Source organism: Loxodonta africana, chromosome 6 (assembly GCF_030014295.1).
Source record: "Loxodonta africana isolate mLoxAfr1 chromosome 6, mLoxAfr1.hap2, whole genome shotgun sequence".
Taxonomy (NCBI): domain Eukaryota; kingdom Metazoa; phylum Chordata; class Mammalia; order Proboscidea; family Elephantidae; genus Loxodonta; species Loxodonta africana.
Genome location: NC_087347.1, coordinates 10,391,661 through 10,418,161, shown reverse-complemented (window position 1 = coordinate 10,418,161; position 26,501 = coordinate 10,391,661). Strand labels below are relative to the sequence as shown.

General features: G+C 43.6%; 1 protein-coding gene across 3 annotated transcripts in view; it reads left to right on the top strand.

Moving 5' to 3' along the window:
* The window catches only part of DIS3L2 (DIS3 like 3'-5' exoribonuclease 2), a 386,862-nt gene that overhangs the window by 263,995 nt on the left and 96,366 nt on the right, over positions 1-26,501 (top strand). For all 3 annotated transcript variants that reach the window (XM_064286551.1, XM_064286549.1, XM_064286550.1), the window contains exon 11: positions 5,515-5,627. In XM_064286551.1, the coding sequence (XP_064142621.1) occupies positions 5,515-5,627 (113 nt within the window). The remainder of the gene's footprint in view (positions 1-5,514; positions 5,628-26,501) is intronic.

Sequence of the window (26,501 nt, the reverse complement as noted above, 5' to 3'; positions counted from 1 at the left end):
TAGGGGACAACTCTGGTCATTCTCACTTCTGCTACAGGCTTTCCGAGTGCTAAGGACAGTCCCATTTGCTACCATTTAAAGGTGACTGTAAGTTAGAAACTTAGAAAGAAAGTGTTGTGGTCTTAAGAACTTACTCTTACGATTAAAGAGAGCCTGGTGGCGTAGTGGTTAAGAGCTACAGCTGCTAGCCAAAAAGCTGGTAGCTTGAATTCACCAGGTGCTCCTTGGAAACCATATGGGGCAGTTCTGCTCTGTTCTGTAGGCTCACAATGAGTCAGAATGGACTCGAGGGCAACAGGTTTGGTTTTTTTGTTTGTTTGTTTAGAGTTGATGGCTTAGTGGTCATTCCATAATCACGCCCTGTCACAAGTGGCTGTGGACGTTGACAGTGGGACCAAACGAGCTTACAGAGACAGGTGCGTGACTGTGAACAAAGCTGGGGAAGTCCCTGACAGGACTTGTGGATCCATAGCCAAGAGTATGGCTTTTACTGAGCCATGAGAGATAGGGAAGAATGTGGAGAGGTGGCCCACTTGGAAGACACATTGGGTTGTTTCACCTTGTCCTGGAGTTACAGTGACAGTGGTTTCGAATCCAGGCTTTGTCACTTACTAGCCAGATGACCTTGGGCAAGTGACCTGGAGCCTCTCTGGGCCTCCGATGATCCATCTGTGAAGTATGTTTTGCGTGGCTGTTATAAAAACTAGATTAATATGTGTGGAGGCCCTAGCACAGAGTAGAAAAAAACCCATTGCCATCAAGTCAATTCCAACTCACAGTGACCCTGTAGGACAGAGCAGAACATTCCTATAGGGTTTCCAAGGCTGTAATCTTTAGAGAAGCAGACTGCCACGTCCTTCTCCCACAAAACGGCTGCTGTGTTCAAACTGCCGACCTTTCAGTTAGCTGCCGAGTACTTAACCACTATGCTGCCAGGGCTCCTTCAGGCACAGAGTAGATGTTTAATAAATGGCTGCTACTGCTATCCTAAGGAGCGCTGATGGCTTAGTGGTTAAGAGCTCGACTGCGAACCAAAAACTGCTCCTTGAAAATCCTGTGGGACAGTTCTGTGTCTTATAGGGTCATTGTGAGTTGGAATCGACTTGGCAGTAATGGGTTTGATTTGGTTTTTTTGGTACTGCTATCCTTAAAGGTGTCACTTTAAGGATGAAGGTGTGCCTGACCCAAGCCATGGTGTTTTCAATCACCTCATGTGCACAGGAAAGTTGGACAATGAATAAGGAAAACCGAAGAAGAATTGACACCTTGAGTTACGGTGTTGACGAAGAATGTTGACCATACCACGGACTGCCAGAAGCATGAGCCAGTCTGTCTTGGAAGAAGTTCAGCCGGAATGCTCCTTAGAATCGAGAATGGTGAGACTTCGTCTCACATAGTTTGGACATGTTACGAGGAGGGACCAGCCCTGGAGAAGGATATCATACTTGGCAAAGCAAAGGGTAAGCGAAAAAGAGGAAGACCCTGGATGAGATGGATTGACACAGTGGCTGCAACAGTGGGCTCGAGCATAGCAACAATTGTGAGGATGGCATAGGATGGAGCAGTGTTTTATTCTGTTTGGTCACTGTGAGTCGGAACCGAGACGATGGCCCCTCACAACATCCTTATTATCATTTTTATTATCTTCATTGTCATCACTACATCTGTGTAGTTGTTACAGATTGCAAAGCATTTCCACATATGTCCTTACTGAAGTAAAAGCAGGTTTCAGCTCAACTCGCTCCCGTACACTTGGAACCTCCTCTGCCATAGCCCTGGAAAGGCCACATTGTCATCACAGTGGTGGATCTGTGAGCTCCTTGAAGAGAAGGACCACCTCTGTGTGTGCCTGGTGCAGGCAGACTCAGGACTTCATCTCCATGGATTGTGGTCCAGCGTGAGGAAGCACGTCTAACAACCAGAGCTCTTCAGAAAGAGAGCAAGTGGCTTCAAGAAGATGTGAGATCCCCACCTTAGAGGACGTGGCAGGGGCCACCTGACAGGGACACTATTAGGAAGTGGCTAAACTGGCTGGGAGGCTGGCTGAAAAGAGCTGGTCTCTGAGCCCTGCTTTAGACTCTGTTCATGTTTTCACTGGATGAAGCAGTTCGATGTCCTCTCAGGTTCTCTCAGAGGAGTATTTGTGTCCATCGGAGCCTGTGGACCCTGTGCAGAGGGAGCCTGGCATGCTCTACTCCCACTGTGCTTCCAGGCTCACAGGGTTCGCCTCAGCCCCAGGAGGTGAAACTTTTTAAGGTTTAATTTTAAAAGACGATTTTTCTATGGAAGGGTACTTTTTTAAAAAACACCAAATTTGTCCTAAAGGATTCGGCAGCATACGCTATATAACCTTTTGGACTTATGTTTTTTCTTTCATTGAATAAAAACTTCAGTGCCACTAGCTCAAGGGTTCTGCAAGTTCACATTATGTGAATATATGTAATAAAATATTTACTTAGCATTTCCATAAAAAAGGTCCAAAGCAGAGAATAAGCGCGTTCTCTTTGCTGGTTGTAGAGGCTCTGCTGGGAGGGAAATTTAAGCTTCTCGAATGTGTTTTGATTGGCCTCCTTCATGTTTTATCTCCGTAATGAGGTCTTTGTCAGTTTGTCAATTTTGACTAAGGACAGAAAGTTCATTCGTAGTAACAACACACAGACCAAATTTAAAATTTTGGTTTGTATCATGATGTAATAATCCTCTCTCTTTTCCTTTAGTCAATATTTACCCGTTAGGCCAATATATTATAAATCTGACTTCAAAAGAAGACACTTTCTTTTACCTTCTCCGAGTGTTGGTTTTAGATACTTGTAATATCAAAACTGGAAGTTGAGCCGTCTGAGACTTCTAGCTGCAGTCCCTTGGGATGGATGGACTTCCTCGATCACCACCGGGCAGATTTCACTGCTCCCAGCGACCCAACAACACAGCTACAGTGCCCAGAACCAAGGCAGCTGAACTCGGAGCCGCATGGGCTTCTCCAGCTTTCCAGACCACCCTTTCCTCTGTGGGAGATAGGTCTATCAATTATGCCACTGCAGGCAGGATCTCTTAGGTGGACTTGGGTTTTCCCTAGTGGATTAATGTTACAGGATTGGGCAGGAATGCTCAAGGGTCCGAAAGCCTGGTAGGAAGGTGGTCTCTGGGTGTGGGGCTAGCAGGGAATCGGAAATTCTGCTCCTTGCCTGAACCCCTGATTTTAAGCACCCAATGTTTAGTCATTTTTTTTTTATTTTAAAAAATGGGGAAGAATGATCCCCCAATGAAAAAGGAATAGGAGGATAAGAAGTAGCTGCCGAATTTGCAGATATGGTGTGATACCTCAGGACTGATTGTACAGGCGGCCAGAGGAGCCAGCGGTGCTATGTCAGTGAGAGCTTCTGAGCCAACAGGTAGACCCATCAGGACTCTGAGTGAATCATAACCAGAAGGGAATCAATTGCTTTGTGACCTGCCAAGTTCACCTATAGACTACTTTCAGGTTCAGCTGGATCCCGGAGTTCAAACAAGGTCATCGTGATTCTCTATTTCTCACACCTTTTTTTTTTCTATATTGGCACAATTATGCGGCAAAGATGTTTCCTGGCAGCTCCAGGCTTACATGGTCTTTAGTGTCTGAGATCCCAAGACAAAGATGCGCTTTCCTAAAGTCCATATCAATCCCTGAAAACAGACTCAGAAGAAGTCTATGTGGGTCACATGCCTGTGCCTGAACCAGTCACTGTGAACAAAGGTGGGATACAGCGGAATTGCACTGAGCACATTGACATTTACGCAAACTCACCTCTGTGCTTGTATCTCCTGCCTGCTTCTATCTGCCCAGGCTGCGCTCCGCAAATTGTACGCTTACTTTACGTGCATGCTCGTTTCTTAGATCCTGCCCGTTTTGTGCATTTTCATATATATGTATACAGATACACTTATGTATGTGTGAATATATATATATAACTATATTTTATAGATGATTTATGGAATGTTTAGGGTTAACCTTAAATTTATAACCTAAACCACTCCTCCCAGTCCCACTTAAGGTTCAATTCCACCAAAGTCACCTTGATCAACCTGGGTCATGTGACCACTTCTGCAGTAGGGAAGGCAGGGCCTGTTGAAAACTCCGCCAGGAAAGGGAAGGGCAATTCTAAAAGGAAAAAAAAAAGGTCTCTTATCAGGAAGGAATAGCCAACTGGCAACAAACCAACTATTGATTCATTCACTCAGCCGGTATTTATGGATGCCTTTTGTGTGCCAGGAGCTCTGCTAGGCCCTGGGCATACAACATGGACCTTACACAGAAGGTCTGCCTTGCTGACGTACGCTGTAGGGAGGGAAGCCAGTGAAGATGAGCTATAAGACCTGGCAGTGATGAGGGCTCTGAAGAAGAGACGGCCACACCATTAGATACAGATGAGGGGCTTTAACACATGCAGGGTGGGGAGTCTCTTCTTGCTTTGGGATTCTCTTTCAGTTGACTCTTACAAGGTGAGGAGGTTATTCCAAGCGTAGGGAAAAGCATGAGCTGAGCAAGCCTCTGAAAAGGAACTCTGGTGGTGCAGTGCTTAAGCCCTCAGCTGCTAACTGAAAGGTCCATGGTTCAAACCCACTAGCTGCTCCTCGGGAGAAAGATATGGCAGTCTGCTTCTGTAGAGATTTACAACCTTAGAAACCCTATGGGGCAGTTCTACTCTGTTGTATAAGGTCACAATGACTTGGAATTGACTTAGTGGCAACAGGTTTTTTTTCTTTCTTTCTTTTTTTGCAAGCCTTCGAATGGGGTGAGGTAAGATAAGTTCAGGGAACGGAAAGAGGTTTCCCCATGAAGCTGCATAAAGAGCATATGGAGGATGGGTGGCAAGACTGAAAGGTGGATTGGAGTGAGATCATGCAAACACATGAGTAACAGGCTCGGTGTTATTCATGTGACATCATCGGATCCCCATTTAGAAAGATCACTAGCAACAGTGTGGAGGGCTGGGTAAGAGGGGCAGAGTCAAGGCAGGGAGGCCAGGTATGGGGCTGAATAAGGGCTGTGGCCGGTGAGACCAAGTGTGGGATTTTTGGATTAACTCAGTCTAAACCCTGGTGACATAGTGGTTTAGAGCTACGGCTGCTAACCAAAAGGTCTGCAGTTTGAATCCGCCAGGCGCTCCTTGGAAACTCTACGAGGCAGTTCTACTCTGTCCTATAGGGTCACTATGAGTCGGAATCAACTCGACAGCAGTGGGATCAGATGGACTGGGAATAGCCTAAAAGGATTTATTCTTCCTCCAACACCAGCCAGGCATTCATTTGCAAGTCCATTGATGTTTACTCCAAGGTAAGAACCTTTGGGGATGAGAAACATCTTGTAAAAATGGTTAATCTTCTTTATTTGAAAGGAACAATAGTGCAGATCACAGCGGACTGAAAATACAGGCCTGTACCATCCGTGAGGGACATGCGCCCTCGGAAACGATTCTCCGGAGGCCTTGCCCTTGTCTTCCCCATAGGCTGATGGTCCTTCTTGTGCATTCACAGGCAACTTTGAAGTGGGCGTCCACATCGCTGATGTGAGTTACTTCGTTCCCGATGGATCAGATCTGGACAGACTGGCTGCTGAGAGAGCCACCAGTGTCTACCTGGTGCAGAAGGTAAACATCAGTCTCCAATTTCTCAGATTGGAAATTGTGTTTCTGGTTAAGTCTTCTTCCATGTTTTGTTTTATTTCATTTGTTTCCATTTTCTCAAAAAAAAAAAAAAATGACAAGAACCAGCAATCTTGTCTAAACATCTTTCCTTATTGCTAATAAGGTAAAAATACGAGAATATTCTAAGAGAAACCAAAAAAAGTTTCCCTAGAAAAGTGCTTGCCCTGTTACTGCATTTGTTCCTGTTAGGCCCCTGTATACTCAAGAGGAACCCACTGAAAAGAGGCAAAGGAAGACATGGGTGCTCGTCTCTGACCTTCAGACTGACCCTGCCACATGCGTAATCAGACAAATGGTCAGCTTCAAAACGAAATGAGAAAAAATACCTGCTTTCAAACTCATACTCCAAAGCAGGGATCAGCAAAGTGCAGCCCACCCCAGCCACTGGTTTTTATAAAGTTGTATTGGAACACAGCCACACCCATTTCTGTCTTATCTATACCGCTTTCGTACTGCAGCAGCAGAGTGGAATAGTTGCCACAGAGATCACATGACCCACAAAGCCTAAAAGATTTACTATCTGGAGCTTGAAGCAAAAGTTTGCTGACTTCCATTCTAAAGGACATGGTACAGGCTGATCTGGGTCTGAACTGCCCTTTACAAGATAACCGTTCCAACCCAGTGATAGAAAAGCAGAGGGAGAGGAGGAGCCCTGGGCTGTCATCCTAGTCCTGGTAAGTCACTGAGGCTCTTTGGGCCTCCCTAGGCTCGTCTGTGAAGTGATTGGACAAAATCATCTCAAAATGTTCCTTCCAGTCTATGTACCTGTGCCTGGTACATCCATGAGGTAGGCATCAGCATCCGTTGCTTTAACAAGCATTTATTGAGCATCAGTGACCTGCTGAGCACTGTAGTATGCCCTGGGGGCAGTGGTGACTAAAAGACCACACAGTTATCCTCCTTTGATTGTCTTTGTTCATCTGCTTTTCTTAACTCTTTGGCTGTATCTTGATTTGCGTTTCCTGTTGACCTCCTTGAATTCAGTGGTCTAATTTTGGATTGCAGCCTACACTAGCTTAAACCTTCTGTCCTCCAGGTCTCTACGCCTTAAGACTTGACTTTGGGTATTTGCTCATTAACTGCACTCAGGTGAGAGGTATACCCCCACCACCCACCCACACATACCGTGACGTTCTGGGGGCTGCATAATACCCTTTGCCTGTCTCCCATCCCTCAGGGACAAGAGACCAGCCCAAGTGCTAAACTTCCTCTGTTTTGGGAACTTACCCATGTCACCACCCAGGAAGAGCGTATAGCCACCCAGTCCACCTGCACTACCTGATCTGGCTAGCAGCTCCCACAGTCACCTGCTCACATGCCCACACAGCTGGTGCAGGAAAAGCCAGGCTCTGAGCTCAGCCTCTCCTCGCCCCTAAAGCAGCTTGTGCTTCGAGCCGTTGTGCTTCCAGCTACTGCCTCTCTAACTCCTAGAGAAGCTACCCCTGCACCATCTAGTTCTTCTGGTCTCAGGATGATGTAGTCTCTGGTTCATGTGGCCCTTTCTGTCTCTTGGGCTCATAATTACCTTGTGTCCTTGGTGTTCTTCATTCTCCTTTGATCCAGGTGGGTTGAGACACATTGATGCATCTTAGATGGCTGCTTGCTAGCGTTTAAGACCCCAGATGCCACTCTTCAAAGTGGGATGCAGAATGTTTTCTTAATAGATTTTATTATGCCAGTTGACTTAGATGTACCCTGAAACATGGTCCCCAAACCTCTGCCGCTGCTACACTGGCCTTCGAAGTGTTCAGTTTATTCAGGAAACTTCTTTTGTTTTGGTTTAGTCCAGTTAGTTTAGCTCCCTTGTATTGTGTGTTGTCTTTCCCTTCACCTAAAGTAGTTATCTAATTAGTGAATACCCCTCTCCCGCTCTCCCTCCCTCCCCCCTCTCGTAACCACAAAAGAATGTTTTCTTCTCAGTTTAAACTATTTCTCAAGTTCTTATAATAGTGGTTTTATACAATATTTCTCCTTTTGCAACTGACTAATTTCATTCAGCATAATGCCTTCCAGGTTCCTCCATATTATGAAATGTTTCACAGATTCCTCACTGTTCTTTATGGATGCGTGTGAATATACCATAATTTATTTATCCATTCATCTGTTGATGGGCACCTTGGTTGCTTCCATCTTTTTGCTATTGTAAACAGTGCTGCAGTAAACTTGGGTGTGCATATATCTGTTGGTGTAAAGGCTCTTATTTCTCTAGGATATATTCCAAGGAGTAGGATTGCTGGATCGTATGGTAGTTCTATTTCTACCTTTTTAAGGAAGCGCCAAATTGATTTCCAGAGTGGTTGTACCATTTTACATTCTCACCAGCACTGTATAAGTGTTCCAATCTCTCCACAACCTCTCCAACATTTATTATTTTGTGTTTTTTGGATTAATGCCAGCCTTTCTGGAGTGAGGTGAAATCTCATTGTAGTTTTGATCTGCATTTCTTTAATGGCTGATGATCGTGAACATTTCCTCATGTATCTGTTAGCAACCTGAATGTCTTCTTTAGTGAAGTGTCTATTCATATCTTTTGCCCTTTTTTTAACTGGGTTATTTGTCTTTTTGCAGTTGAGTTTTTGCAGTATCATGTAGATTTTAGAGATCGGGCACTGATGGGAAATGTCACAGCTAAAAACTTTTTCCCAGTCTGTAGGTAGTCTTTTTCCTCTTTCGGTGAAGTCTTTGGATGAGCATAGGTGTTTGATTTTTAGGAGCACCCAGTTATCTAGTTTTTCTTCTGCATTCTTCATAATGTTTTGTATACTGTTTATGCCATGTATTAGGGCTCCTAACTTAGTCCCTATTTTTTCTTCCATGATCTGTATCGTTTTAGATTTTATATTTTGGTCTTTGATCCATTTTGAGCTCGTTTTTGTGCATGGAGTGAGGCATGGGTCTTGTTTCATTTTTTTGCAAATGGATATCCAGTTATGCCAGTACCATTTGTTAAAAATATGTCTTTTCCCCATTGAACTGTTTTGGGGCCTTTGTCAAATATCAACTGCTCATATGTGGATGGATTTATGTCTGGATTCTCAATTCTGTTTCATTGGTCTGTGTATCTGTTGTTGTACCAGTACCAGGCTGTTTTGACTACTGTGGTGGTATAATAGGTTCTAAAATCAGGGAAAGTAAGGCCTCCCACTTTGTTCTTTTTCAGTAATGCCTTATTTATCCGGGGCCTCTTCCCCTTCTGTATGAAGTTGGTGATTTGTTTCTCCATCTCATTAAAGAGTGTTGTTGGGATTTGGATCAGAATTGCATTAAATGTATAGATCGCTTTTGGTAGAATAGACATTTTTATAATGTTAAGTCTTCCTATCCACGAGAAAGATATGTTTTTCCACTTATGTAAGTCTCTTTTGGTTTCTTGCAGAAGTGTACTGTAGTTTTCGTTGTATAAGTCTTTTACATCTCTGGTAAGGTTTATTCCTAAGTATTTTATCTCCTTGGGGGCTACTGTAAATGGCGTTGATTTGGTGATTTCCTCTTTGATGTTCTTTTTGTTGGTGTAGAGGAATCCAACTGATTTTTGTATGTTTATCTTGTATCCCAATACTCTGCTGAGCTCTTCTATTAGTTTCAGTAGTTTTCTGAAGGATTCCTTAGGGTTTTCTGTGTATTAGATCATGTCATCTGCAAATAGAGATACTTTTACTTCTTCCTTGCCAATCTGGATGCTCTTTATTTCTTTATCTAGCCTAATTGCTCTGGCTAGGACTTCCAGCACAATGTTGATTAAGAGTGATGATAAGGGGCATCCTTGTCTGGCTCCCGATCTCAGTGGGAATGTTTTCAGGCTCTCTCCATTTAGGGTGATGTTGGCTGTTGGCTTTGTATAAATACCTTTTGTTTTGTTGAGGAATTTTCCTTCTATTCCTATTTTGCTGAGAGTTTTTATGAATGAGTGTCGAACTTTGTCAAATGCCTTTTCTGCATCAATTGATAAAATCATGTGAATCTTATCTTTTGTTTTATTTATGTGGTGGATTACATTAATTGTTTTTCTAATGTTGAACCATCCCTGCATACCTGGTATGAATCCCACTTGGTCATGGTGAATTATTTTATTGATATGTTGTTGAATTCTATTGGCTGGAATTTTGTTGAGGATTTTTGCATCTATGTTCCTTTTGGAATATAGGTCTATAATTTTCTTTTCTTGTGGTGTCTTTACCTGGTTTTGGTATCAGGGATATGGTGGCTTCATAGAATGAGTTTGGTAGTATTCTGTCCTTTTCTATGCTCTGAAATACCTTTAGTAGTAGTGGTGTTAACTCATCTCTGGAAGTTTGGTAGAACTCTGCAGTGAAGCTGTCCAGACCAGGGCTTTTTTGGGGGGGAGCATTTTGATTACCTTTTCAATCTCTTCTTTTGTTATGGGTCTATTTAGTTGTTCTACCTCTGTTTGTGTTAGTTTAGGTAGGTAGTGTGTTTCTAGGAATTCATCCATTTCTTCTAGGTTTTCAAATTGGTTGGAGTACAATTTTTCATAGTAATCTGATCTGATTCTTTTAATTTCAGTTGGGCCTGTTGTAATATCGCCCATCTCATTCCTTATTCAGGTTATTTGCTTCCTCTCCTGTTTTTCTTTTGTCAGTTTGGCCAGTGGTTTGTCAATTTTCTTGATTTCTTTCAAAGAACCAGTTTTTGGTCTTGTTAATTCTTTCAATTGTTTTTCTGTTTTCTATTTCATTTATTTCAGCTCTAATTTTTATTATTTGTTTTCTTCTGGTGCCTATGGGTTTCTTTTGTTGTTCTCTTTCTATTTGTTCAAGTTGTAGAGATAATTCTTTGATTTTGGCCCTTTGTTCTTTTTGGATGTGTGCATTTATTGATATAAATTGGCCTCTGAGCACCCCTTTTGCTGTGTCCCAAAGGTTCTGATAGGAAGTGTTTTCATTCTCATTGGATTCTCTGAATTTCCTTATTCCATCCTTAATGTCTTCCATAATCCAGTCTTTTTTGAGCAGGGTGTTGTTCAGTTTCCAAGTGTTTGATTTCTTTTCCCTGCTTTTCCTGTTATTGATTTCCACTTTTATGGCCTTATGGTCAGACAAGATGCTTTGTAATATTTCAATGTTTCAGATTCTGCTAAGGCTTGCTTTATGCCCTAATATGTGGTCTATTCTAGAGAATGTTCCATGTGCACTAGAAAAGAAAGTATACTTGGTTGCTGTTGGGTGGAGTGTTCTATATATGTCTGTGAAATCAGGTTGATTGATTGTGGCATATAGATCTTCCGTGTCTTCATTGAGCTTCTTTCTGGATGTCCTGTCCTTCACCGAAAGTAGTGTGTTAAAGTCTCCCACTATTATTGTGGAGCTGTCTGTCTCACTTTTCAGTGATGATAGAGTTTGTTTTATGTATCTTGCAGCCCTGTCATTGGGTGCATAAATATTTAATATGGTTATATCTTCTTGGTGTATTGTCCTTTTAATGATTATATAGTCTCCTTCCTTATCTTTTCTGATGGATTTAACTTTAAAGTCTATTTTGTCAGAAATTAATATTGCCACTCCTGCTCTTTTTTGATTGTTGTTTGCTTGATATATTTTTTTCCATCCTTTGAGTTTTAGTTTGTTTGTGTCTCTAAGGCTAAGGTGTGTCTCTTGTAGGCAGCGTATAGACAGATCATGTTTTTTAATCCATTCTGCCACTCTCTGTCTCTTTATTGGTGCATTTAGTCCATTTACATTCAGCGTAATTATGAATAGGTATGAGTTTAGTGCTGTCATTTTGATGTCTTTTTTTGTGTGTTGTTGACAGCTTCTTTTTCCCACTTAATTTTATGTGCTGAGTAAATTATCTTTATATATTGTCCTTTGCTCGTATTCATTGTTTTTTATTTTGTTTCTGCTGAATCTGTATTTTTCCCTTGTATTTTATTTTGATGAGTAGGATAATGTGTGTCCTTTGTGGTTACCTTATTATTTACCCCTGTTTTTCTAAATTTAAAACTAACTTTTATTTCTTTGAATTGCTGTATCTTCCTATCCATATGGAAGGTCTATGATTACATTTCTTAGTCCCTCTTTGTTATTTTAACGTTGTCTTCTTTTATATAATAACATCACCGTTACCCTGTTTTGAGCTTTTTCTTTTTTTATAATCTTGCTTTGTTGTTTTGGATTTTCCTGTCTGGGTTGACTTCTGGTTGCTCTGCCCAGTGTTCTAGTCTTGGATTGATACCTGATATTATTGATTTTCTAACCAAAGAACTCCCTTTAGTATTTCTTGTAGTTTTGGTTTGGCTTTTACGAATTCCCTCAACTTGTGTTTATCTGGAGATGTCTTAATTTCACCTTCATATTTAAGAGACAGTTTTGTTGGATATATGATTCTTGGCAGGCAGTTTTTCTCCTTCAATTTTTTAATTATGTCATCCCATTGCCTTCTTGCCTGCATGGTTTTTGCTGAGTAGTCCGAGCATCTTATTGGCTCTCCTTTGTAGGTGACTGTTCGTTTATCCCTTGCTGATCTTTTTTCTTTTTTTTTGATCTTATAATTCTCTCTTTATCTTTGGTTTTGGCAAGTTTGATTATAATATGTCTTGGTGACTTTCTTTTAAGACCCACCTTATGTGGAGTTCAATGAGCATCTTGGATAGATATCTTCTAATCTTTCACAGTATCAGAGAAGTTTTCTGCCAACAAATCTTCAACAATTCTCTCTGTATTTTCTGTTATCCCTCCCTGTTCTGGTATTCCAATCACTTGTAGGTTATTTCTCTTGATAGAGTCCCACATGATTCTTAAGGCTTCTTCATTTTTTTTTATTCTTTTATCTGATTTTTCTTCAAATATGTTAGTGCCAAGTGATTTATCTTCAAGTTCAGAAATTCTGGCTTCTACTTGCTCAATTCTGCTCCTCTGACTTTCTGTTGAGTTGTCTGCTTCTGTAATTTTATTGTGAATCTTCTGAATTTCTGTTTGCTATTTTTTTTTATCTGTCTATGGATTTTTCCAGCGTATTAAACTTTTCGTAATGTTCCTGAATAATCTTCCTAATTTCTTCAGTTGCTTTATCTGCGTATTCCTTGGCTTGTTCTGTGTATTGCATCATTTCCTTCCTTGTCTTGAAGGGTTCTGTATATTAAACTTTTGTATTCTGCATCAGGTAATTCCAGGAATGCACTTGCATCTAGAAGATCGCTGGATTCTTTGTTTTGAGAGCCTGTTGGGGTGATCATGGTCTGTTTCTTTATGTGACTTGATATTGACTGTTGTCTCTGAGCCAGCTATAAGTTATTGTATTAGTTTATGCTTGCTTACTGTGTCGTAGCGTCTTGCTTTGTTTTGTTTTGGTATACCCCTATGGGTTGCTTGAGTGAGCTAGCTTGACTATTTTCACCTTTAGAGCTCTGACGTCCTGTCCCCAGCTGGCTAGAGCTGTTATCCGGTATATCAGTCTAGGAGTCCGTTCAGTTTGCTTGTATGAATTCAGCTCAGGTTTCCAGGTAGCTGACCATGAAGTGTGTGGTACCAGCTCTGTCCTACAGTCTTAGAGGGGCAGGGGTGATTGGCGTATATACCGGTATCTGATTGCAGCAGGGGGTGACGCTCTGAACAAGGCAGGGAGCCGAGAACCGACCCCAGAGTGTCTCTGAGGAAAGCGTGTCCCTGTTCCCTAGAGCATGCTGGTGGGTGGGTTCTGCAGAGGGACCATGGGCACCCAAAGTTTTTGGTTGTAAGGACTGGGAGGTACCAGTTATCTTTGGACCCCCAGGGCTGTAATCTTTACAGAAGCAGACTGCTGTTATCTTTTTCCTGCAGAGCGGCTGGTGGGTTCAAACTGCTGACCTTTTGGTTAGCAGTGACGTGCTTCACCAGTATGCCACCAGGGCTTCTTGAGCCCTGGCCGTAGGGAAGGATGAGTCTCATCCTAGTAACACTAAAGGAAGCAATAGATCTTTTTAAGAGCCAGTGTTCCCCTGGATTCTGTGTTTTCCCAGGTAGAGGTCCAGCAACTTCACTGACTACTTTATGGCAGTTCTGCCTCCTGGATGGCCCAGTGGCACCTCTGCCATACCCTCACCTTCCACCACACCACTGCCCAGGTTACCCACTTACCAGACCAGCTGCCAAAAGAGTGCTCAGACACAGAGACAGAGGAGCTATGCCTCTATTCCAAGTGTGTCGTTGGTCTGGGGCCCACAACTCGTACTTTCTTTTCAGGCCTGAAACCAAGGCTCTCTACAAATAGAGGCACCATCTGTGTCAGGGTTTCTTAGCCTCGCCCTCTGTCCTACGGACCCCACTTTTTCCAGGGCAACTGTGGCTTCAACATGGCCATCACCTAAGGTTCCCACCCTTTTCTTGGATCCAGGGCTCACCATACCTGGCAGCACATGTGACATGCAGAAGATGGACTTCCAGACATACCTCTGCCAGGTCAAATAAATCAGAATATCATTTGGCCTTTGAGTGCCCCAGCCATCTGCTAGCAATAAAAGCACAGAATCTTTACCGAACGGAAAGGTTATCATAACCGATGTCATCATTCATTTCCCCAGCCCAGCCTTGTACAGATCCTCCAACACTCTTCACCTCACATACATGGTCCTGGACCCCTCATAACTGCAGAGCTTTCATGCCAACCCCAAGAAGAGTGTGTTCTAGAACCCCTTGGCTCCAGTTTCTAGGAAAGTGCTTGCGAGGTGTCAGCAGTCCTAGAACAGAAGTCCTCCAGGACACTCCAAAAGTGCCAGAGATTTCTGGTATTTACTAAACGTTACTGAGAGTTTCTCTCATGCTTCCAACCCATCCACCCCAGTAACTAACGTCTCAAAAGGGAAGGGACTAGAGGGGAGAGAGTGTTTAGGAACTCCCTCTATTTTCTACATAATTGTTCTGTAAACCTGAAACTACTCTAAAAAATAAACTCTATTGAATGGAGCCCTGGTGGTGCAGTGATTAAGAGCTTGGCTGCTAACCAAAAGGTCAGCGGTTTGAATCCATCAGCCACTCCTTGGAAACCCTATGGGTCAGTTCTACTCTGTTCTACAGGTTGCTATAAGTGGAAATTGACTTGATGGCAATGGGTTTTTTTTTTTTTAATTGAATGAATAAATAAGAAGGAACTTCTCCAGGTCATGATTGCAGCCATGTCCTTTAGGGCCTGGAGATCCTGTTGCCTATGGCCTAAACTTTGCTCCCCACATCTAGCCCAGCCTGACAGTTGACAGAGATGTCGTCAGCCCCATGGTAGAGCTCACTCTGTTGGCACCCTCTGCTCCAGCTCCAGTGGTAGCTAGCCCAGATGGACTTCCTTGTCCCAAAAGGGCGCCAGAGCTGTCATCTGTCACATTTGCCTTTAATATGTGGAGGCCCTCCCTATGGAACTTAGCCCCTCCCCTGCTTCATGACAGTACTCTCTGGATCATACAACCTAGAGCATTTGACCAAAGGCCTAGAGCTCCACCTGCCCCAAGAGACTCAGACAGCTGGTTTCTTCAGAGGTCTGGCTTCACCTGTCATTCATACTAGGTGATCAGAAGCATCACAAAGGTGCTTTCTGCCATTCCAGAAGTGAGAATACTGGGGGGAGGGAAAGATGGAGTTGATAAGAACTGCGAAATTCTGAGTCAGAAACTGCACTGTCATCCAAACCCAATTAAAACAATCAGAGTGTGGCGTGGGCAATAGGTGGTCTGTATGCACAGTGGTGCCTAAGAGATCCAGCACCTTCAGGGACTACTCAATGAGCATGGTTAGCAGTATTTTCATCTGAGGAAGGGAAATTCCACACCAGGGACTTGCCTGTGTTAGACTAACCATATCTAGTGACCTCTGTTGCCTGTTCAAACTTAAATGAAGTGTTTAAGACCTTCTCTTTGACCCCTGCCCCACACAATGTCAGTGATACCGTGCCCAAACTGTGGGCAAATACAGGTGACTTAAGGGAATGTAGCACAAACATATTGCCCACAAATGTCCCTGAACATCAACACATTAGTCTTCCTCCCCGACCTCCCCTCCCATGGACAGGAAACTGGGGCTATGCCCATTTCATTGCTTTCTATATGAATGGCTCCCTTGGAGCACAGTTCCACAGTACTGGCCTTCAGTTTGTGTTTGTATTTTCGGAGGGCCTATTCAAGGAACTTTTCAAGTTCATGGCCTGCTAACTTTTGTCGACAGCTAGGCAGTTTCTGTCAACCTGGTACCAGAAGAATTAGCTTTATTGTTATTACCCCCTCCTACTAACAGCGTTCTTCATCCATGGTTTTCTTCATTCCTCTATCTAGTATCCCCGTCCATAGTAACTGTGGCTTCAATTCTGGGCTCCCTCAGTGTGGGGCAGCCAGCCAATTCCTGAGGAGCCATGAGCTATCTAGAAGGGCCCTAGATTTTCTGATAGGCCCAGGATGGGAATGAGAAATACACCAGGCATCCCTGGGTCTCACAAAGGATGTACACTCAGAAGACGCTGTTTGACTCCCCTCTAAGTACACATACACCATCTGCTGGCACGAGGAGCTGAAGGGCCTATACTCTGAACCTTTGGAAGTACCAAAGGTCATTGACTCCATGGCTTTCCAACTTCACCCACTCCTCAGTGGGCATCTGCCAACTTTGTCTCCTCCATGCTGCATCCAGCTTCCCAAGACCTGCTTGGCAGTGTCAGACGGGGAATCCACGTATGTTCTAGTTTGGGACACCTGGCAAAGCCACAATCTGTTTTCATTTGCTTTACTAGGAAAAGCATGAGAGACAGGAAACCTAACTCTCACCGGTGAACCCACCAGGATGTCTAAAATAAAAAGATGGAAAACACCAAGTGCCCGTGAGGATGTAGAATTCTGGGAGCTGTCACCACTGTAGGGAGGTAAATTGGTACAACCACTTTGGAAAACTGACAGTATCTTTTGAAGCTGAATGCATACATACCTTGTAGCTCAGTAATTCTGCTTACAGGTATACACCCAACAAAATGTTTACATATATTACAAAAAGAATGTACAAGAATATGTGTTGCAGCACTGTTCAAATTGCTCAAAAAGCTGGACACTGACCAGTACTGCTCAACTATAGAATGAATAAGTACATTATGGTATGTTCACTCAGTGGCATGCTATACAATAATGAGAGTTGATATAAATGTAATGGTGATGGAGACCCGACACTATGATTCTGTTTGTTTATATAAAGTTCAAAAACAGGCAAAGCTAACAAATGCTAGTAGAAGTCAGGAGAGTGTTTACCTTTGGGGGAAGGAGGGCCCAAGTGGGGCTTCTAGGGACTCTTGATCTGGGTGCTGCTGATTAAATGAGTATTCAGTTTGTGGAAACGTATCACACTTTTCATTTATGACTCATGCACTTGTCTATATGTGCAGTGTCACTATATTCACAAGTTGTTAGTGAAAGATCGTTTAGAACAGAGCACAGACCAGACACTTCTAATGACATGATCAATAGGCATTTATTACAGAATAAACGGGACAGACGTGAGTAGAACAGCACACATCTTCATCACCTTAGGTCCCCCAAAGTTAGGTTTACATCCACAGGGTTAGATCACATCCAAGCACACCCCAGTTCACATATTGGGAGGAGAACAGCTAAGTACCTCTCTCCCGGGATTAAATACTGATGGGACAGCTGTGTCTATGTGTACAATAGTGTGTACAGAGAATAGGCAGGGGGAGGGGCAATAAGAAGGGGGTAATAAAAGGTAAGGAGGGTAATAAAAGTAGAAAGCCCCCTGCAGACAGTGGACATCGTTTATTGCTCCTGTTCTGTGTGGGCTAGATTTGCTGGCACCAGGGAACGGCCCTCCCTCCTTTACCCCGACTAAGAGACAGCTCTGGTTTCTTCAGAGGGCAGTCATCTCCCCCTAAATCACATCCTTTATGTCCATTAGTAGCTGTGATGTCCCTTAGCGGCCAGGGAGATGGTGAGGGGACAATTATAGTACATCCGTCCACCCAGCAATATGTATGGCATAATTAAAAATATATAAGGAAAAAAATTTGAAGCTTTTTTGGGGGTGACTTTCACTCCACTTCGGCTCCTTTTAGTATGTAGACCCAGCCTACCCATGCAAAGGAACCACATCAAAATCCAGGTACCTCATTCGTAACTTGGCCTTCCTGAGAACCCAGTTCTGAAATAGGTACATAAACTACACTTACATTCCCTCAGGCTGGAGACATCCCATGCTCACTTCCTGCCCGCAAGTGCGGTTAGCCAAACCCAGCCTGTGCCTGGCCCAGGGCCCCTGAGAGAAGGGAGATGAGGCCTCAACATCTCCTTTATCTACAAAACTATAATGCTAGGAAGGAAAGAGAAATGAAAACAGCAGGTCTCCTAAACTTTAAAGACCACGTCAGGTGAATAAATGTGAACTCTTCTCCCCAGTTGGAAAAGTTGAACTGTGTGCTTCAGAGTTGAACGTTTAAGAGTCTTAGACACAACTAGAGGCTCTTCCTCTAAGCAGGTGGCTTTCTCTTAACCAGCTACTATGTTTTCCTTTTAACCAGGAATTGTTTTAAATAAGACAATGAACAATTAAAATTGGGTTAAATAATTAGGCATGCTTCCGTTTCTGTTCCCTTTATTTTGGTTTTGTGATGGCCACAGCCATAGAATTTCTCCTTGGGACTGAGGAGCTGGGGCTCAGTCATCAGCTCGGAGTGCAGGGCTGTGGAGGAAGGGCCGGCGCCCCTCTGCTGCTGGGACTGCCCGCAGCCTGGCAGGCATGGGACACCGCCTGCAACCTTGGACAGCAGCAGCTGTGCGTTTGGATTCCTTTGAACCACTGCTCTGACCTTTCTTCCTACTCGTTTTTGTTTCTGAAAGGACTGTGTCCAGGAACTTTTCTGCTGTTTTCACTTGACTTTGCCTATAAAGACCTTCTTAAAAGCTGGAGGAGCCGCGTTTTCCCTTCCAGATAGTCTGCTGTCTCATCTGCCAAAATCCTTTCTCCCAGCCTCATTGCAAGGGGGAAGGAGCAGGTGTGTCGGGGCGTGGGGAGTGCCGGTGGAGTTCCCATCCGTAGTGAATGTGGCACTGGTTTCTTTTAATTCCGGTCCTTCTGACCTGTGACGTTCTAAGCTGATTCGAGGAATTAGCCCATAGATATGGACAGTATACAGTGAAACAAAGCATCTTACTGCCTTTTAAATGAAATTCTTTTTTGATGGAACTTTGCTCACAATATTTGGTTACTTTTGTTATCAAGAAGGTATACTCAAGAAGAAAGATAAATTTAAATAGTGACTAAATCTCATGAAAAAACACTCTTTCTTTTAACAAAAGAAGGTTCCAGCAGGACAAGAGGTAACTGTCCGCCTCAACTTAGGCCTGTCCTCAGGAAGACATCATATCTGCCCGGTGAATTTCTCTCAACTATCTTCTCTGGGAGAGAAATGTAATTGTAAAATGCAAGGTTATCTTTCAAAATAAGTGAATTAAGTTTTAAAAGTAAAAGAAAACCTAAACAGTTGAAACCTAAACCTAAATTCCCTGCCTATTGGCCCAACCACTCGTGTTATTTTAGGTGTGAAACAGCTCAAATGAAAGCTTGCCCATAAATCTCTACAATATTTTATTGGTACTGCTTTATAATAGACATCAAAGATTGGGATTGGAAGCATGTCTGAATGTGGAGTCCAAAGACTTCTAAGATGTTCCTCTCTGACACCAGCAGGTTGTCAGAGTGTTGATGTTTTGTTAATGTCAAACCGGGTAGCAAGGAGTTGATCAAATTCTGAATTCATGGAAGTGTTGATATGAAAAAGAAAACTCTTTAAACAGACATGCCGGCCAGCCAATGAATTATCTATTTCTTTTCAGTTGTTCAGTGTGTGAGTGGGGAGCTAGCTGAGTGTGCCTTATTGTTAAAACCTCAAAGTCCTCAGAGAAAAGGAGAACAACTTACCATGTCCTCGAGCTGCAGAGATGGGAGCAGACGGCCAGTGGGATCTGAGGGTGTGGGGCGTTTGAATGGAGAGCTGCAAAGGCCTGGACTGAAAGGGGCAGGAGAGGCCCCCCACAGCCCCTCTCGCCAGTAGAGAACCACAAGGGGTTGTTGATGTATGGCCCCATTGAGCAATTGTCACCCCTATGGCACTGCTGTCTCTTCTGTTCCTCCTTCCCTAAATGATTGATTCTTCTCCTCTGTGGCCCTTTCCATTGGTCACAGGGCTGTCCTGGCTAACCCGCTGCTGAACTTGGCCAGCCTGCCCGCTGTGGCTTTAGCAGATGTGCCTGCTCTCTGAGGCTAATATAAGGTTTTATAGTCTTGTTGGTGCCCCCACCCAGCTGCCTTGGGCAGCGGTGTATTTACCTAAATGATCGATTTCTCTCAACTCTCCCAAGCCCTAGTCCAGAATGCTTAGAAAGTCAGTGTCCTAGCGAACCCCCCCACCGTGGCCAGCTTTGAAGATCTGCCTGACCCAACCTTGATCCTGGTGTTGAAGCATGCCTCAGAAGAAGTCACACCAGTCAAGCTCCTTTTCCTTTCCTGCTACCCCAAGCACTTATTGGTCTTTTTCCGGTCAGCTTGTATTGAGCACCAGCTGTATGACAGGGATGAAAAGATGAGAGGGGTCTAGGTCCTGCCGTGTAACAAACCACTGCAATGCACTGGAGTACCTGTGGTTACAGAGTACCCCCAGGCAAGGAAGTGCTATACAGGAGAAAGGAAGTGTGTCTGCCTGGGTTGATGGTAGGAGAGGAGGTTCTGTAAGGCCCAGGAAGGCCTCATGATGCAATTGATGGTTGAGCAATGTTTTAAGATTTGAGAAGAAAATTTCTAGGTGGAGAGGCATTCCAGGAGAGGCCACAGTGTGTAGACTGACAGGGACTCAAGAAAAAGCATAGAACAATATGTACTTGGAAATTCCCGGGGTATAAAGAGCAGGGGGAACTAACAGATGAGGTTACCAAAGTAGGCCTGGAGTGGCAGGCTTAGGAGCTTGGACCTGATCTTGAGGGCAGATAGGAAAGTGATATGGTCTCCGTTGACTGAGGTGAAAATCACCTTGCGCCTGTGGGTTGAAGGATAGTGAGGTCAGAGGTGGGAAAACTATAATCAGTACCAGAGCCCTTTGAGTCTTTATGGCCCCTTGAGGCTTTGAGTAATGACCCCAAAGCAGACTGAGGTCTTTGCTTACAGTATCTCAGGAGTGCTTACCAATGTTGTAATGTCTGACTGGACCCCAGAAGAACTAGGGCAAAAGATATCTTTAGCCTCATACCAAAATGGACATCCTGAACAAGGATTTTACCGATACTCCAAATTGCAGCCCCTCCCAATTCTCACAGCCCATATCACACGACAAGGAGTTGTTGTTGTTCTTAGGTGCCGTCGAGTCACTTCCGACTCATAGTGACCCTGTGCACAACAGAATGAAACACTGCCCGGTCCTGCGCCTTCCTTACAGTCGTTGTTATGCTTGACCCCATTGTTGCAGACACTGTGTCAATCCACCTCGTTGAGAGTCTTCCTCTTTTCCGCTGACCCTGTACTTTGCCAAGCATGATGTCCTTCTCCAGCGACTGATCCCTCCTGACAACATGTCCAAAGTATGTGAGATGCAGTCTCGCCATCCTTGCTTCTAAGGAGCATTCTGGTTGTACTTCTTCCGAGACAGATTTATTCATTCTTCCAGCAGTCCATGGTATATTCAATATTCTTCGCCAACACCATGATTCAAAGGCATCAGTTCTCCTTCAGTCTTCCTTGTTCATTGTCCAGCTTTCACATGCATATGATGCGATTGAAAATACATGGCTTGGGTCAGGCACACCTTAGTCTTCAGGGTGACATCTTTGCTCTTCAACAGTTCAAAGAGATCCTTTGCAACTCAGCAGACATAGATTGGACTGGACAATGGGTTGGAGAGAGATGCTGATGAAGAGTGAGCTACTTGCATCAGGTGGACACTTGAGACTGTGTTGGCATCTCCTGTCTGGAGGGGAGATGGGAGGGTAGAGGGGTTTAAAAACTGGCAAAATGATCACAAAAGGAGAGACCGGAAGGAGGGAGCAGGCTGACTCATTGGGGGAGAGTAAATGGGAGTATGTAGTAAGGTGTATATGAGTTTATATGTGAGAGATTGACTTGATTTGTAAACTTTCACTTAAAGCACAATAAAAATTATTAAAAAAAAAAAAGGTCCTTTGCAGCAGATTTGCCCAATGCAGTGCGTCTTTTGATTCCTTGACTGCTGCTTCCGTGGCTGTTGATTGTGGATCTAAGTAAAATGAAATCTGTGACAACTTCAGTCTTTTCTCCGTTTATCATGATGTTGCTCATTGGTCCAGTTGTGAGGATTTTTGTTTTCTTTATTTTGAGGTGTAATCCATACTGAAGGCTGTGGTCTTTGATCTTCATTAGTAAGTGCTTCAGGTCCTCTTCACTTTCAGCAAGCAAGGTTGTGTCATCTGCATAACGCAGGTTGTTAATGAGTCTTCCTCTAGTCCTGATGCCCCGTTCTCCTTAATATAGTCCAGCTTCTCGGATTATTTGCTCAGCATACAGACTGAATAGGTATGGTGAAAGAATACAACCCTGATGCACACCTTTCCTGACTTTAAACCAATCAGTATCCCCTTGTTCTGTCCGAACAACTGCCTCTTGATCTATGTAAAGGTTCCTCATGAGCACAATTAAGTGTTCTGGAATTCCCATTCTTCACAATGTTATCCATAATTTGTTACGATCCACACAGTCAAATGCCTTTGCCTAGTCAATAAAACACAAGTAAACATCCTTCTGGTATTCTCTGCTTTCAGCCAGGGTCCATCTGACATCAGCAATGATATCGCTGGTTCCACGTCTTCTTCTGAAACTGGTCTGAATTTCTGGCAGTTCCCTGTCGATATACTTCTCCAGCCGCTTTTGAATGACCTTCAGCAAAATTTTACTTGCGTGTGATATTAACAATACTGTTCTATAATTTCCACATTCGGTTGGATCACCTTTGTTGGGAATAGGCATAAATATGGATCTCTTCCAGTCAGTTGGCCAGGAAGCTGTCTTCCATATTTCTCAGCATAGATGGGTGAGCACCTCCAGTGCTGCATCTGTTTGTTGAAACATCTCAATTGATATTCCATCAATTCCTGGAGCCTTGTTTTTCACCAATGCCTTCAAAGCAGCTTGGACTTCTTCCTTGAGTACCATCGGTTCCTGATCATATGCTGCCTCTTGAAATGGTTGAACATCGACTAATTCTTTTTGGTATAATGACTCTGTGTATTCCTTCCATCTTCTTTTGATGCTTCCTGCATCGTTTAATGTTTTCCCCATGGAATCCTTCACTATTGCAACTCAAGGCTTGAATTTTTTCTTCAGTTCTTTCAGCTTGAAAGACACTTGAGCATGTTCTTCCCTTTTGGTTGTCCACCTCCAGCACATGTCATTATAATACTTTATTTTGTCTTCTCGAGCTACCCTTTGAAATCTTCTGTTCATTTCTTTTACTTCATCAGTTCTTCCTTTTGCTTTAGCTGGTCGACATTCAAGAGCAAGTTTCAGAGTCTCCTCCAACATCCATCTTTTTTTTGTTGTTGTTGTTTCCTGTCTTTTCAATGAACTCTTGCTTTCTTCACGTATGATGTCCTTGATGTCATTCCACAACTCGTCCGGTCTTTGGTCACCAGCGTTCAATGCATCAAATCTACTCTTAAGATGGTCTCTAAATTCAGGTGGATATTTGCAGCTGTTTCTTCTCATTTTGAGTCATGCCACATCAGCAAATGAAGGTCCCAAAAGCTTTACTCCATCCACGTCATTAGGGTTGACTCTACTTTGAGGAGGCAGCTCTTCCCCAGTCATGTTTTGAGTGCCTTCCAACCTGGGGAGCTCATCTTCCAGCACTATATCAGACAACGTTCCGCTGCAATTCATAAGGTTTTTACTGGCTAATACTTTTCAGAAGTAGACTGCCGAGTCCTTCTTCCTAGCCTGTCTTAGTCTGGAAGCTCAGCTGAAACCTGTCCTCCATGGGTGACCCTGCTGGTATCTGAATACTGGTAGCATAGCTTCCAGCATCACAGCAACACATAAGCCCCCACAGTACGACAAACTGACAGACACATGGGGGCAACAAGGAGTAGGGAGAGGCAAAGGGCAGGCAAACGGGAGGAGTTAGCTTCCCACTGTTATCGTTGCTGTCTCCTCAGAGGTGAGGTCATAGACACCTCTGCCAGCATCTCCTGGCCACCTCTGACCCTTGGCTTCTGAACAAAAAGAGTGCAGGCTTTACCAGACACCCCTGGGCCCTACTGAAGGTGTGTAGGCCCTCCCTCCTGAGCAGGACAGGCTGACTTTCAAAATTACCTGAATTCACCTCATCGACTGTTGGGAAAGTGAAGGCACTGTGTCCTAACATAAATGGGGTTGCAGGTTACCACTGGGCAGAATTTAGAAAATCAGAACATGTAGATGTTTAGAGAATAATGAGAAGGAAATCTTACCCAGAATAACTTTGAGCCCAGAACTCTGCCACTTAAAAGTGGACCCACTGGTTTAGGAGGCTTTTAAAGTCTATCCCAAGAGAGAGATTTATCCATACTCAAACAGTGGCAGATGGAAAGGGAAAGACTGATCTGAGAGAGATCTAGAATGTAAGGTCTGCTCGGTGATTGGATGCGACAGCGAGAAGGAGGAGTCATGAAATAATGTGCAGCAGTGGTTTGTGGGAGGTGTGTGTGTGTATGTGTTGGGTGTTGTTTCTGTATTCTGGGGAGTTTTGAGGGATTTTTGTTGTTTTTGTTTCTTTGCTTATTTAACTGGGAATAGGGTGCTACTCTTTACAGAGATAGGAAATATAGACATAGGAGCAGGTGTTGAGGGGGAGTGCTAAATTTTGTCATCTATATGCAGAGCTTGAAGTGTCCGTGGGGCGTCCAGACCAAGGTGTCCAGAGGTAGCATGATAGAAGGGCCTGCAGTTACAAGGAGAGGCAGGGCTAGAAGTGCAGACATGGACTGTTCAGAGGGTGTGCAGTGAGGGGAAAAGAGGGCAAAGGATAGAACATGAGGAGAACCAGCAGTTAAGGACCCGGCCAAGGAAAAGAGCCCAGGAAGCTCCAACACAGAGCAGTCCAGAGTGCCCACTAGTTCTGTATTGCAGCAAAATCGATACACCTATAAGTGCACGATATTTTCCCTTACATATACTCAGATGTGTGCCCAGAAAAAGGACAAGGGTTCTATACCAACTTCTTAACATTATTTATTCTAATGGATGGGGCCTTAAAATTTCTGCATTTTCATGTTTTGGCTTGACATCACCTAAATCTTCTATAATTAACAGGTAATTTTTGTAATTAAAAAATGGTATATTAGGTTGGCAAGTAAAAGGAAGGTGAGAATAAAGATAGGCAATGTAAACTGTTTTGAGAAACTTACAAGAGAAGTGGAGGGAAGTTTCAGGGAGAGGAGGAAGGTCTAGACTGAGGAAGGTGATGTTGTTTAATGTTGTTGAGATTGGGAGCCTCTGAACTTGTGTTTATTGTCTAAGGGGAAAGATCAAGGTCAGCGGAACAAGTGGATAACTGAGACGACCTTGGCAGTGATAGGTGTTGGTGGATCAGAAACACCGAGTAGGGCCAGGCTTTGGACAGGACGGATATCATTGTGAGGTAGCAGGGGACTGAGGCACACGTGTGAAGTTAGGGATATGGTGCGGAGACACTGGGCATATCTCCTGCAAAAGACTTCTTTAAATTTTTAAAAAGCAAAGGTGTCACTTTGAGGACTAAAGTGTGCCTGACCATGACATTTTCAGTCACTTCATATGCATGTGAAAGCTGGACAAAAATAAGACCAAAGAAGAGTTGATGCCTTTGGATTGTGGTATTGACAAAGAATATTGACTATACCGTGAACTGCCAGAAGAACAAACAAATCTGTCTTAGAAGAACAGCCAGAATATTCCTTATAAGCAGGGATGACAAGACTTTGTCTCACGTACTTTGGACATGTTATCAGGAAGAACCAGTCCCTGGAGAAGGAGATCATACTTGGTAAAGTAGAGGGTCAGTGAAAGAGAGGAAAACCCTCAACAAGGTGGATTGACAACTATGGGCTCAAACAGCAACAATTGTGAGGACAGCCCAGGACCACGTACTATTTCATTCTGTTGTACATAGAGTCGCTATGAGTCTCAGTGGCACCTAACAACGACAAGGGAAACACTGGCTGAAGAAAACAGTTGGGGGGGTGGGGTGGGGAGGAGTTGAGTCTGATGATCGCAGTGTCTTCTGTGAAGAAGAGTTGAGGTTTTCTGCTGAAAAAAGGGAGAAGGCAGTTGGGCTGGAGATTTGAGGACAGTAATAAAGTTTCAGAATAGCTTCTGAAGGGCTTGGGGAAAGGAACTAACCAAAGACAAGCAATACTTCCTGAGGTAACGGCTAAGACTGGTTCAGTGACCCACCTCCACATGGCCCCGCTGATGGTCTCCATTGCTGCTCAGCTATGAACTACAGAACTGGAAAAGGCAGATTGTAAGGTCAATCATGGGATTTATGGAATTGGACAAGGAAAATGAGGGAGTTTGCGAACTTGGAAAGAATTATCCGTGTGGCCTGTGCTGGGTAATGAAGCCAATGAGGCTATCCTGTAGGATTTAATCTTAGAAAATTAATAGAGAGGTGCTCAGGTTTGTCATGCATAAACTTGCTTAGTTTATATCAAGGTAGTCATGGTAAGGGATGCAAGTTAAGACCTCACGACATTCATTTAGAACTGGGAATCAAAATTAACGATTACAATGTTAATTCACTGGTTACAGTCCAGATCTTTAGACTTCAGGCTTTTACCTGGAACAGGAAGTCTCGGGAAGAAGGCTTAACCAC